General features: G+C 48.7%; 5 protein-coding genes across 5 annotated transcripts; 1 reads left to right on the plus strand and 4 right to left on the minus strand.

The window, feature by feature from the left end:
- Positions 1-271: 271 nt before the first annotated feature.
- On the minus strand, positions 272-514 carry N7533_003498 (uncharacterized protein; the record flags this gene model as incomplete). The annotated part of the gene is made up of 1 exon (XM_057100148.1): positions 272-514. One exon carries the CDS (start codon positions 512-514, stop codon positions 272-274), a length of 243 nt encoding a protein of 80 aa, XP_056962836.1.
- A 287-nt stretch (positions 515-801) lies between these two features.
- Positions 802-1,503, minus strand: N7533_003499 (uncharacterized protein; the record flags this gene model as incomplete). Its single annotated transcript, XM_057100149.1, has 2 exons — positions 802-988; positions 1,067-1,503. The coding sequence occupies 2 exons, from the start codon at positions 1,501-1,503 to the stop codon at positions 802-804; spliced, it is 624 nt and encodes a 207-aa protein (XP_056962837.1).
- A 1,571-nt stretch (positions 1,504-3,074) lies between these two features.
- Positions 3,075-3,864, minus strand: esdC (GTP-binding protein EsdC; the record flags this gene model as incomplete). The annotated part of the gene is made up of 2 exons (XM_057100150.1): positions 3,075-3,277; positions 3,339-3,864. The coding sequence occupies 2 exons, from the start codon at positions 3,862-3,864 to the stop codon at positions 3,075-3,077; spliced, it is 729 nt and encodes a 242-aa protein (XP_056962838.1).
- Positions 3,865-7,206: 3,342 nt separating this feature from the next.
- N7533_003501 (uncharacterized protein) lies at positions 7,207-7,562 on the plus strand (the record flags this gene model as incomplete). The annotated part of the gene is made up of 2 exons (XM_057100151.1): positions 7,207-7,229; positions 7,283-7,562. 2 exons carry the CDS (start codon positions 7,207-7,209, stop codon positions 7,560-7,562), a joined length of 303 nt encoding a protein of 100 aa, XP_056962839.1.
- A 2,232-nt stretch (positions 7,563-9,794) lies between these two features.
- Positions 9,795-13,640, minus strand: N7533_003502 (DNA-directed RNA polymerase II subunit RPB2; the record flags this gene model as incomplete). Its single annotated transcript, XM_057100152.1, has 3 exons — positions 9,795-9,957; positions 10,037-13,475; positions 13,532-13,640. The coding sequence occupies 3 exons, from the start codon at positions 13,638-13,640 to the stop codon at positions 9,795-9,797; spliced, it is 3,711 nt and encodes a 1,236-aa protein (XP_056962840.1).
- Positions 13,641-14,008: the final 368 nt, after the last annotated feature.

The following is a 14,008-nucleotide window of genomic DNA, read 5'->3' on the forward strand; positions in this document are numbered from 1 at the left end:
ATGCAACGAATCATCATGCGTTTGGAGTTTTTTGATCAACCTCATGAACCATAGCGATATATGACCGCAAAAAGATCAATGAATGGGGGAAAGCGAGAAAGTTAAAAAAAAAATACAAAAAAGCAGAGTCCGAATCAATACTCCTGAGAGGTATACAGCCTCCGAATGCTGATCTAATTTGCGAAAAGAAAGAAGCCCCCCGATATGCCAAACACCCCATAGTTCGCTCATGAAACATGCCGGACATTATCCCACATATAATGCTTGAGCCTCAACGGCCCATCATGTGATCGGGGTAGAAGGTATTGAAGCCGTTCATATCCAGTCCCACGTTGTTGTTGGTAGTACCACTAGGCGGCGAACACATCATCATTGAGTTGCTTCCGTTGGCCCATATTCCCAGGCCGGAGTTGTGATTGAAGCTATTGTTACCAATAATGGCGTGGGGGTGACCTTGGCCTTGACCCTGGTTGTGCATTGGGTTGCCGCCGCCGTTTCGCTGTGGCATAGGCATAGCCAGACCAGGGGGAGCAGCCAGGCTTGGAGGTGGACTGGGTGGAGAGAAGAGAGCGAAAGTACCCGGATGAGGAAATCAGACAGTCTTAATGCCTGAGGCATGAGAGTTGGAACGCTCCGTTCGCCGTTGAGAAACCCGCAGCTAGTATACTAGATAGAACGTTGAAATGACATACAGTGAATTCAACAGGAATATTTGAGTAATTATGTAGTATGCAAGATAATGTCGACGGAACCATACTTGGCAATATCGCGGTTCTTGCCAGTCCTAAAGGTTCTCCGCCCTTAGCCAGATAAGCATATTGAAACGCGCGAACCAAGAATGCTACGGCATTCTGTGAAATTGATGTTGGCATGTAAAATCTGCATCGACTGTCGAAAATCTTCGGAGAACTGAGAAGCTTGGTGCAGAAGGTGATGTAGCCTCTGCTCGTTTGCTCGCTCACTTGTTTCAATGCGACTGGCAGCAGACCTGAACACAAAGATAGAGGATAATTATCTGTTAGATACAAAGATCAAAATGAGGATCCGCTAAATTGACTGCACTCACCATATAAAGGTGCTCAGAAGCAAGTTAAGCGAGTCGGTGTGCAATTGAAGCTTTTGTCGGTATTTGGTAAATGTATCTCCACGAAAGCTCCACAGGACTCGTTTCCATTGAATCTTAGCTTGCGATCTGAAACATTTGGTTGTCCTTCCAACATCGATGATCTCTCGGTAGTAGGCCGTGGCAGTGTCGAGCTCTTGAAGCGTCGCTTGACAAGACTGAATCATGTAACCCAAGTATTCATTCTTCTCTACTCTTGTTATTACAGTCTCATACTCCTTTCTCAATATGTGAAGAGTATAACAAAGGCTAAATAAAACATCGGGTAGTTCTTTGAGGTCCTTTGATGCCTCTTTGCGTCCCGTCGTGACACATGAGAAGAGCTTGTGAGCAATTTTTGCACAGAGAACAATATCACCGATGGAGATACCAAGGGACATGATGCGGGAATTATGGGAGCTTGCGAAGGAAGTTTCTGAGAGAGAGAGACCGAAGCAAACCGAGGCACGTGTGTTCGTGTCTGTACTTAAATCAGAGACGAATAGAAAGGAATACTGGCTTTGGTAGAAGCTTGAAAGGTGTATATTTGACTGAGAGGCTATGTGCTGTGTAGTACCGAGAGTTCCTAGAGTAGAATCAACATTTATAAATCTATGACACTGCATTTGAAATTATCAGAGGGAAATCTCAGGATGTGTTGTGGCCTGATAGCAAATTGCCTAAAATAGTAATTCGGGGACCCCATATCTCCGGCCGAGGAACTGCCATCGGCGCGTTTCCCCAACTTCCAAGGTTAATTAGGGGCCAAAGCGTCAAGCTTTAAGGATATCAGTTGAAATCACGGAGTACTTACAAGTAGTTTAGATGCAAGCTAGTGCAAGTTGACATATTTAGAGGGCCCAAGCTGTCTTTCCCCACCAATGAAAAACATGGATGCTAGTACGTTTACGGAGAGGCGAGAAGTTAGCGACCGGATGAGCCTCGGGGCGCGAGATCCTCGGAGCGCGAGTCCCTAAGTGCGAGTCCTTAAATGCGAATTGTTGGGATCAAGAATTTCCAGGTTTGGGCATGATCAGAGGCCAGGCACAAATTGAAGAGCAACGTCCCGACGCAAGGCTGGTGAAATGACGATATTAAGGCTTTCAAGTTGGTTGCTCCGGCATGCCCTGCATGCTGACTTTTAGCGAAGGTTCTAATTTACTCAGGCGCAGTAAATCGCGTCACTAGTTTTTATACCTAACCCCTCGTCATCGCCAAACACAAAGCTTTGGCAACAAAAGACGGAGGGGGAAGAGATTGAAAGGTATTGTTCTCCCAAGTGGTAATTTGAATGCGGGCCGTGACAGAAATTTACCATTGATATCCTAAAGTCCAGAACTGGATATCATTCCTTACACTACATATGCAAAAAGAACTTCAACAGGAAACAAAGAGATCCGAGTCATTTCTCATTATTCATAACATCTGAACTAGACGCAAAGCCTGAGCAACGAATAACTCATGACATCCAGATGCTCTTCGGAAATACATCCGCGGGGCTTTATCCCAGCCAAATTTTCATTTTCAAGTGGCTAAATGCAGGACATAGAGCGGACTTGTCCTTATGGCTTGCGAATGCAAGGTCGCAAGATAAGCTTGTCAATAACAGTAGTGCCGGGTCCGATCCTCGCAAAGAACGAAAGGAATCAGCGGCATGTTGTCTGGCGCATCGGATAGGGTTCATCGATGTCTTTTATCCTCTGCTCTCCCTCCGCAACGGTTACATTAACTGTATCATATTCCCCACTCACTCGCGGAGTGAAGCCTGTTCACCCGCGGCGAAGGGTTATATTTCTTTCCTTTTTTTGGGGTCGTTTTGTGTTGGTTTTCGGTATCTTTCGTAGAAATCATCAAGCAAAGCAAAGAACGATGACCGGGGTTCCTGCGGCCAAGATCCAAGTGGATTATTCGCAAAGCAGAAGCTCATTGACCCAGACTAGACAAGGCAAGGGCAATGATCGACTGTAGGCACCTAGCGGCGGACGACGATGCCCTGGCGACGGACACCACGGCGGGCACGGCGGTACTCCTCATCGCTGTCCTCGGATTCGGAGCAGCTGGCCTCGGAGGACTCGGAGATGTAGCCACAGCGGCTACCACCACAGTCTAGCTTGACGCGGTCGCCCTTGCGAGTGATGCCGTAACGCTCACAGCGACACTGCACGGGGGGGATCGCTCATGGAGGACAGAGAGGATGGCGAGGTCGAGCCCGAAGAGCGGGATGACAGGGAGGAACCGGCAGAGCTGGGTGGGCTGTTGGAGTACGAGTACTCATCGGACATGCGGGAGCCTGCGAAGCGACGGGTGAGATCGTCGACGGTGGGAGCATACTCGGCCTCGCGAAGTTGACGGGAAGCGTAGGGCTTGGAAGGCTTGGGGTGCTGGATTCTGGAGGGCGAGAGAGCGCGGCCAGTGGCGACGTTGGCGGAGGCACGGTGAGCCTTGGGGGCCTCACTGCGACGGCTTGACTTGCCACCGGGGACATCGAGGATGTTGAGCTTGCGGCCGGTGGTGGGCTCGACGGTGTACTCGACGGCTGGATCGTGCGAGACGTGGTGGCCATCCATGATATAATAGTACCAGTAGCGGCTACCGAGTTGCAGCATGGAGGACTGGAAGCGGAACTTGCCAACCCATGCACCGGGCTTGTCCTCACCGGACAGAGGCAATTGACGAGAGTAGTTGTCCCAAGATCCGACTAGGTGGACGGTCCTGACATTGGACGAGGTGCGCAGAGAAAACTTGAGTTGAACGGCGGCCATTATGAAGACGTGAAGATCAAATGATGCAAAGTTGTAAGATGAAGTATAAAGTTGTCGTAGATAGAGATAAAACAACAAAACTACCAGAGTTGAGTTGTTGTTGATGCTCTTTGAAGGGAACCAGTCCACGACAATGAGAATATAATAATTATATCCGAGCGAGATTAGATTAAAATTGATTTGTTGATAGAGCTGGCACAGCAAGGCGTAACGTTGACCGGCAACGATGAGGCGCAGACTGTTAAAAGTTGAAAAGAATTTCGAGTGTAAAAAACCGGCGAGGCTGAATAATGGGGTAAAGACACAGAGAGCGCAGCTCGAACTGTGTGTAGAGTAGTGAGTATGATTTTGGTTGGTTGAAAATGTGGCTGAGAAAAATTGGGGGGGCAGTAATTAGAATAGTAGAATAGTAGAAAGAAAAGAACCTGACAACCAGTGCCGGGGTTCACTCGAAAAAAGATGGGCAGCTCTAACAAACAAACGCTCGCTGAAGAAAGAAAAGAAGAAATCCGCCTGGGCGGTTATGGCCAGTTTTAAGGGAATCGAATCGATCAGCGCTGCAGAATGTTGGCCCCGTCGATGTGGGCGGGTAATTCTCGTTATTCATTGGTGGTTGACTGTGTTGCGCAGTGATGGGCTGGCTGCAGGGTTGATTCCCCGTCACATCCAATCGATTATGCCCAGTTGACGCTCGCGGTGAGACCTAGAATGAGGGGCTGATCGAATCAGATCTCACCGTCCCCATTGTTCATCATCCTGGGCTTTTAGCTGCTGTCAACTTGTCTTGTTCTCGGGACGGCCTGCATAAGATCTGGCCATGTACCTGGTACAGGGCACCCCAGCCGCATGTTACAAGGTTATTGGCAGTCAAAACCGTGGTTGGAGTGCGGATCAGTCCATGTGGAAGCATCCAAGGTCCTGTTTGTAATGAATTAATTGAAATCAATGGGGAAATGCCTTCATATTGATTGAATTCTTTCCGGCGACGGGACGAGAATAGATGCAAGTATCGAGTACAGCATGCCGATCCGGTCGCAAATGACATCTATTCCGTGTCATCTGGACTCTTATGCGCACAGTCCATTTCCTCGTAATTCGGAGAATTTCGCCGACTCGATTGGACTCGACTAGGCAGGTCAATCGAAGAGGAAAGTGGGCTGTCCCCGCACGATCCGACCGCCCAGCCTCTGAATTATCATTCCTTCCAACAACAAAAAGGATATTGTGGAGTGAATAATTCATGAAGATGATACACAATCGAATGGAAACAACCAGATCTAATCAATACCTCATCACAGCTACTCAGCGGAGGCTCGCTGATGTAAAACCCTTCTGATTACGTCGTGCAGCGCAGCAGCACTTCATCCTGCAACAGAAGCCACCAGCACGCCCAGTCCAAGCCCCACGCATACCGAGTCAAATCCCTGCAAAAATGTCAGCAATTTATTGGCACGGCAAGACGGGATCCCCCAACGGTGTACGGAGTACAAGACTTTTGACAATGCTGTGCCGCGGGGCAGGTCCCCCCAAGTGCGAAATACTTGAGAGGTGAGCATTTGCAAAAGGATCATAGCGTAACTATGCTCATTGTCAGCAAAAACATCCAGTCGATATCTAAAGCTGTGGATGGTCCCTTCACTTGGACAGAGATGCAGGCTAGACCTAGATCATACAGAGTAATCGTTTAGAATTATCTTATGTATTAGTAACTTTGGTCGCGTCCCTCGTGTCAATTATTATTATTCTGACTTCAAATCGTCGTTGCAGCCGTCCTGCTCGTTTGGCGCTTCTGCTTTGAATCCTCGGTCGCATCTCATACCAGTAGCATTGTAATGCCTGACCACTAAGCCATGTAAGGGTAGGTCGAAGGTGGAAGAAGCCAGTGTACTCTGAAAAGCCTACTTCACTGGCAGCATATACAGCAGGCAAGAAAATTGACCGAGTTCCTAGATAGTAGGGGTGTGCGAAACGGCTCGAGCCGTTAGCTTCTCTCCAAGGCTTTCAACAATAAGCCAAGAGTCGACTGCTTCACTCTAACATCTAAGACAGACTTGAAGTAACACCAACTTGAAGGTATTCTAATATAAAGGAGAGATTGAAATTTATAGAACGGAAGTTCCCCATTTGCAGAAACCTATGAAGGAAACCATCCTTGATGCGTGTCCCAGGGCGAGGAGATTGCAGTATATCGCCGAACATTCAGGTCGAAACCTTGGAACTCGACATGAAGCCATGGTGCCTTCAAGTTCTTCCCGTAGATATTTCCAAGGTTATTCCCCGCTCCTTCCAGATGCTTGATGCCCAGGTTTCTATACTTATCTCTCTATAGTCAAACTTCTTTAGACCTTTTTGTCTTGATACCCTCTCTCTAGCTAGACAAAGATGTTAAGCATTTTGCGTCTACAGGTACAAGTTTTTTATACTATGATTGTATCTGCTTACTCAGATTATCGAGATATAGTATTTTAGCTCAATTATCTGATTGCTGGTCCGCTTTGGTATACTGTATTCTGGATGTTTATAGATCGACGTTTGTTGCCTTGGAGTTAGGTGTCAACCTTGGAAGGCTGACTGGTATCAATCCACCTGTTTACGGCTGACTGCATGTACGAGAGATTCGTTGGATTGGCAACCATTCAACACATTTTGTATGTCCGTGTCAATATCATGATGTCGCGCAAGTTAGGTCAAGGCTGAAGAACGTGTGAGAATCTGCGTGCTTCAAGATCAAATTTTGCTGAGATTTGCAATTATTGCATCAAATCACTTCCCAGCCAATATTTTGACGGATCTTTTCAAAAGTTTTGTATTCGCAAACTTGAAAAGCACGTCTCATATTGACCTTTCTAGATTTCTTCTTTGTCACAGCAGCGACCCCAAGTGTTGTTCACAGTCTGATATTTGATCTGTATACAACTCCACTACCTTGGGATTCAATGACGTCTGTTTCCTTAGATGTTTGGACGACTAATCGAGATGCGGATATTAAACTTCCCGATCGGCTCCACAGTTCTAGATGGTATGTAAGAACTTCGCTGCGGGGTTTGTCTGGGCGGCACGGCTGAAGATGTAGTTGTTCCAAATTTCACCGACATTTCAGAGCCGGAAATAGCGAAGATATGAGATTACCAAATCATAAGAACTTATTTAGACCCACAAGTATCCATACTGACGTCAGGAGCTGAACCTTCAGCTCCTCTACAGCACCGAAGCGAATGAATAAATCCGCTGACGATTGTATCTGATTTTGCCTATAAATGTCTGTTTCACTCAGGGAGAAGATTGCATATTTATTGCATCCTATCTGAAAGAAAAATCTACCAGAAAGCTTAAACACTCAAAATGGCTGCACTTCCGGTCGAAAAGTATGAATTCCATCATTCCTTGCTGTCTGATGAATATTAATATATTCTCTTAGTTTTGCTGAGTTTCAAGACGTCATCAACCGCTCTGAGCCTACGATAATTTATTTCTTCGATGAAAATGGTGGCCCCGGTCCAGAGTTAGAACATTTATTGAACGGTGCCGCTGGGGTGGCAGCTTTCTTTGCTGACATTGACCAATGCCATATTGAACGAGATGCCAGGAAGTTGCCACAGACGGTTCTGTACAAGGGCGGCGAGGAATTGGGTGATGCTGATGGAGGCGATATGGACATGTTTTTTGAGCTCTGTGAGAGGGCGCAATCCGAGGCATAAATATGGCAAATACTTAAGACGTCCTAGATTGTAGGATGCCGCCAATTAAGACAGCTTGCCCCGTTGAATAAGCACCTTGATAATCAAATATTGTTGAGGCTCACTGTACACGACATATCAATATGCGGGCGGATATTTGGTACTTGTAACTGATAGCAGCCCTACTGCCGCGCTACGGGGCTTTTCAGCTGGCTTAGCTGAAGACACGTCAAAGGTATTATCGAGGAACTTAGCCCACCGCAATCTCGATTGTATCGAAATTGCGCCTGTTTTTCTCAAAAGTTATACCATGGACTAATAAACGCAGAAAAGTGTAGAACTTGAGCGGCCGACCGTCACTGCTGACGGCCGTCCTTTTTTTTTCATCCAAAAATGATATTTGAGCCATTTATTGAATTCGTCACCTTTTTAAATGCCGATTGAAGGAGACATCCTCATGTGCACTGGTACGTGTGCGGTTTCTATTCATTGCGGTTTCTCGCATTGACGCAAACCCTTATAGTACCCGGTTAACACCGCCGTGATTCACAACCTTGGAATCCGAGGTCTCGAAATATTAACATTCTGAATAGTACCGTCAATCTCTGCACTTGGGCATGAAGACATAGCTCTGACTCGGCCCTCACTAAAATTGGCGTTCAGGTGCTAGTACTAAGGTACTGTGTGAGCAGCAGCACAACAAGCTTGAAATGTCAATTAGGTCTCGTTAACATTGAGATTTTTCTATTGCGCCCACCAAAAAGAAGAGAACAAGTAGAAAGCGAATTGATGCGGATGTAGGAATGTCATGACTTGGAGCAGTAGAAACACTAGAGAATGGCGGAGTGGGACGTAATACCTCGTGCGACTAGCAACCAAAATCTGTGATATAAAGCGGATGAAGTTAAAAGCACATCCGAGCCGAATCATCTTGATGATCCTTTCAATGATATTCTTGATGGTACCCAGGCTCAGGCTCCATTAGAGCGACTGGAAGGAAACCGCCAACAATCATACAGTGACTACAAATAGTAAAAGGAGCGGCCCGAATGCTGATTTCTATAAGACCTGTGGGATAACTCGGAGCTTAGGATGCATGAATAGAAGGAGCGGCAGCAGTGAAGGGGTGATAACCAATAATGTTATACTGCCTTTGTCATCCCTTTTCACTTCTTCTTTTTCTTCTCAATGTGATAACTTCATGGTTTTGTTGTATGCTACTATACTACGATGCCTAACCTACGTTATTGTGACTGAGCTCCTCACAAGCATCCTCGGAACCAAGAAACGTTTATTATGTCAAAATCGACGAATTTCATTCAAAACGTTAGGAATTAACTGGAAATAGAAAAAGAAATGGGCCAAAATAAGGTAAAATTACAAACCGGCCTGGAGCTGCTTTGAAATCTGCTACCACTGCACAACCCCGAGTTATTGATGATATTATTCCATGCTTTGGTCAAGGCCGCGATAATGTCAGGAATTTCATGCTGTGGTCAAAGTAGCCAGGTTATTGTATGGCAACCGAATGGTGGGTAAAGTTGGAAAGGGGACGACGAAGGGTGAGGGAAAGTGAATGATGGTGACTGAGGAGGGAGGGAGGGTGACAGTGGAGGGTGAGGGACAGTGGAGGGTGAGGGACAGCGGAGGGTGAGGGACAGCGGAGGGTGCAGGCCGGTGGAAGGTGAGGCGAAATGCGTATATTGAGATATATTAAAAAGGCACTGGGCGGGTGGGTGGTTGGGGGTTTCATCCATAGCTTCTATACTTCGGCAATGGATAAGACTGACTAAGCTTTAATCTGCCGGCCCCACCCAACCAATGGGAAATCGTGTTGTACATGGGTTTCAACCAACCACTGGCATGTCAATCACTCTAAATTCGGGAAATTGGCCAAACAAGAGGCTAGCAGGACCCTCTTACATACCTTCGATGAATGTTACATTATACAAAGAGTGCGGGGGGAAAAGACGACTCAAGATGACGGTGAGGGTGATGGGATGGTTGTTTCAAGATGCACGGATAGAGTGTCGGCAAAGCAGTTGAGGTGTATTATTTTCATAGCTACAAGCTATGCGACTATACAAAAAAAAGCAATATGATCCATTGACTATGTATGACCAGATGAAAGAAGATGCGATGTGCCAACCTCCAGACGCCGCAACAACCCAGCGGACGCATTTTTCGAAATCATTAAAATACAATAAAAGGAGAGAGAGAGGGAAAGGAGATAGAGTCAAGTCCACAACAGGATTATCGCACCGAGACACCCGACCGGTCGGTAAACATCCGAGCGGCAATGTTCATCGAGGCCAGCTCTTGGAACAGAAGCTTGGCGGCATAGGGGATGTGTACCTGCGAGATGCGATGCTTGTTGTTGCAGAGACGGCACTCGAATAGACCCTTCTTCAGTTTCCTGTTTGTTTGCGTATTAGTGATCTGTCTGTATCTCGGGGAATGCTATGATGTGTTGAAAAGGGGAATGAGGGACTTACGCAATGGGGGTCATCAGACCGCAGTCGTCGCAAATGTGGACACGGAAAGGATCCGACACGTCGAAGAGACGCTCCTTCAAGAATGCACTAGCGCCGTGCGCAATCATACAATCACGTTCCATCTCTCCGAAACGCAGACCACCATCACGGGCACGACCTTCAACGGGCTGGCGGGTGAGGATCTGGGTAGGACCACGGGCACGGGCGTGAATCTTGTCGTCGACCATGTGGCGCAGACGTTGATAGTAGGTGGGACCCAGGAAGACCTGCGCAACCAGCTTCCGACCAGTGTGGCCGTTGAACATCACCTCGAAACCGCGAGATTGGTAACCGTGCTCACGAAGCAGACGGGAGACCGAGTCGACAGTGACATCAGTGAACGGGGTAGCATCACCTTCGAAACCACGCAGGGCTGACACCTTACTCAATTGACACTCGATCAAGTGAGCAATAGTCATACGAGAGGGAATGGCGTGGGGATTGATAATCAGATCAGGCACAACACCCTCGCGGGTAAAGGGCATATCCTCCTGTCGGTAGGTGATACCAATAGTACCCTTTTGACCGTGACGAGAGGCGAACTTGTCACCAATTTGGGGAATCTTGGTAGTACGCATACGGACCTTGACGAATTTGAGATCGTCGTTGCCAGTGGAGATCAACACCTGGTCGACAATACCATTCTCGGTACTTCGCAGCGGTGTGGACACATCGATCTTGGTGTGAGCCTTGGTACGCTGGCCAAGTTCCTCTGCGTCGGCGGCCAGAGGAGCGGTCTTTCCGATGATAATATCTTCTCCGGAAACACGAACACCAGGAGCGATAATTCCATCATCATCCAGCTTGTCGTAAGTACCCTTGCGCATTCCAATTGTATCGGAGCGCATTGGCTTCTCGAATCGCTCGACAACCGTCAAGCCAACCATCTTCTCGGAGTCGGTGTATGTGCGGTAGAACAGACTGCGGAATAGACCACGATCGATACTGCTCTGGTTCATAATGACGGAATCTTCTTGGTTGTAGCCAGAGTAGGTGGCAATGGCGACAATGGCGTTCTGTCCGGCAGGCAGCTCGCGGAAACGCAGGAACTCCATTGACCGAGTGGTGGCTAAAGGTTTTTGCGGGTAATAGAGAATATTCGCCATGGTCTCCATACGCTGGGAAAAGTTGGTCAAGAAAACACCCATGGCCTGCTTACCCATGGCAGACTGGTAGGTATTACGGGGAGACTGGTTGTGATCGGGGAAAGGAATGATACTGGCACAGACACCAAGAATCATACTGGGGTGAATCTCGCAGTGAGTCCAGGTGTGCGCCCGCTGGCTCAGAATGGAACGGACTCGCTTGTTCGGGTCGCTGGTCTCGTCCTCGGGCAGTGCATAACCGGCCTGGAGCTGCTTTGAAATCTCCAAATCTTCTGGCGTCATCACAATCATAATCGTCTCTTCTTCCTCCGCGTCCACATATTCAACCGCACCGGAGCGGACCAGACCCTCCCATCCGAAGTAGCGCTCCCGGCGCTCTTCCACGTCCATATCAGGGGGCAGGTCCTTGTCCTGTTCCAGCTTATGAATGTGCTCCTTGTTGAGAATCAAGGATCCAGCATTCTCGCTCTTTGGATCATTGTCAACCACAAACAATGGACGGCAGACACGACCAGTATCAGTGAAGATCTTGAACTCTCGCTCACGGATATCCCGAATCAAACTGACTTCGTGAGAAATCATGTTTCGTCGACGAAGAGATTGCATGGTGTTGACCAGGTGCGATGGGTCACGGTGGATACCAACCCAGACACCGTTGACGAAGACCTTTGTGGCATTCGGTGTCACTTGGGGCTCGAACTCTTCTAAAACTTCCATATTTCGCTGAATCATGAAATCAATGATGGGCTCACTAGGAGTACCAACAGTGATGTAACACATGAGTGCCAAATTCTTGACAAGACCACAAGCCTGTCCCTCGGGTGTTTCTGCGGGACACACCAAGCCCCAGTGGGTGTTGTGAAGCTGACGCGGTTTGGCAATCTTACCATCACGACCAATAGGCGTGTTGGTACGGCGCAAATGCGAAAGCGAAGAAGCGAATGTGTAACGACTCAGCACCTGGGACACACCGGCCTTGGCGCTAGCTGCCTTCTTTTGTTCACCCCAGTTACCAGTGGCAAGGGCGTACTTCAGACCACCTGTCAAGGTAGCAGCCTTGAGACCAATGTTCAAGTAGATCTCACGGTTGGTCTCAACGCAGCGCTGGACATAACGCTGCAAATCGCGAGTGACTCGAGTGAAAAGGACACGGAAAAGGTTGGCGAGAAGGGGACCACCCAGATCAAGACGCTTCTTTCCGAAGTGATCACGGTCGTCAACGTCGCGGCGACCGAGAGCACATTGGAGAAGACGGTGAACCATATAACCCAGGAAGAAAGCCTTGCGGGTTTCACTACCCTCGCTCTGCGAGATGTGAGGCAGCAGCTCCTTCTGCATAATCTCCCGAGCATATCGCACACGGCGCTCGTGGTTCAGGTTAGACTGAGATGAGCCACGCTTGGCGATGAAATCCAGAGCAACCTCTCGGTCTTGAATGACGAAACCCTCCTCAATACACGGCTTGAGCATCTCCAGCATCGGGGTATCATTGCGATCGTAGCAAATGTGGTTGAGAATATCTTCGTCAGAGACAACACCCAGGGCTCGGAAAACGACAACAATGGGGATATCGGACTTGACGTAGGGAAGAGTAGAGCGAATAGTTGGGCCGAATCCACCCTTTGCGCTGTCACCCTTAGCGAACAGCTTAAGCGCAAGCTGGGAGAGGAGTCGAGATCCCTTCTCAACAGCACTTCGAATTTCGGCGACGTAGGGTGTCGGGCTCGGGGGCGCTTTCTTGAAGACTTGTACGATATTTCCAGCACTGCGCTCCTGCGCGATCAGTACCTTTTCACTTCCGTTGATGATGAAATAACCACCGGAATCGTAAGGGCACTCGTTCCAGGCGTAGAGGGACTGCTCGTTCAGGTCCTTCAAGATACAGTACTTGGACTTCAGCATGATGGGCATCTTTCCGATGAAGACTGTATCCTCTTTCCTTTGTTGCTCAGGAAGCTCCTTGGTCTCCCATTGCAGATATGTTCCACGGTTCTTCCGATCCTCGTCGGCCTCGCCCTCATCCTCATCGCCATCACCGACCATGCGCTCTCGGCCTTCCATGATTTTCTTCGAGACGTTCAGGTACAGCGGGCTGGCGTAGGTCAGGTTTCGGAGACGGGCCTCCTGCGGCAACATAATTGTCGTCGCGCCGTCACCTTCTGTCACTGATGGTCGCGAAAGCATGATGGTTCCGAACTTGAGCTCATAACGGCGGACGACAACCGGGTCGACTTCGTCTTCGGCCGGGGAAGGGTTTGATCGAGAACCACCTGTCCTTGTTCCTCCACTAGTTCCTGCATCGTCGAAGAGATGAATTCATCGAAAGAGTCGAGCTGCTGGGACACGAGACCCTTGGTGTCGAAGAAGGAAGAGATGACGGACCAGCAGTCCTCGGAGGTGATTCCCTCATCCGCGTCGTCGTAGAACTCATCCTCGTAAGCTTCGTCGTAGTCGGCCATGGTGGCGGTGTGGTGAGAACCCCCTGGTGCGATCACCAAGGAGGGGGAGATAAGAATGGGGAGATCGGGGTGACGAAAGTGAAAGGCAAGGAAGCCTCAAAAGCGCAGGGAGGCGCGTCGGCCGAGGAAGGCAATCTAGCCCGTGAGAATTCACCCAACGCGCAGTCCCGTCGATGACTAGAAACAAGACACGAGGGTCGTCACAGGCAATCGAAAGGAGTGCGACGGTGAGGGGGTTGGTGGGATGCAGAGATCACCGATGGCAGTGAAGACTTTAGTTGATCTCCAAGCAATTCGAGATTCGAGCCGGGCTCCGCTAGTCTGGGTCACGTGTCACCAAATGTTGATATCACGTGATATGCCGCAGT

This window comes from Penicillium manginii, assembly GCF_028828005.1.
Source record: "Penicillium manginii strain IBT 31320 chromosome Unknown utg000003l:1.0-959480.0:1.0-959601.0, whole genome shotgun sequence".
NCBI classification, from domain to species: Eukaryota; Fungi; Ascomycota; class Eurotiomycetes; order Eurotiales; family Aspergillaceae; genus Penicillium; species Penicillium manginii.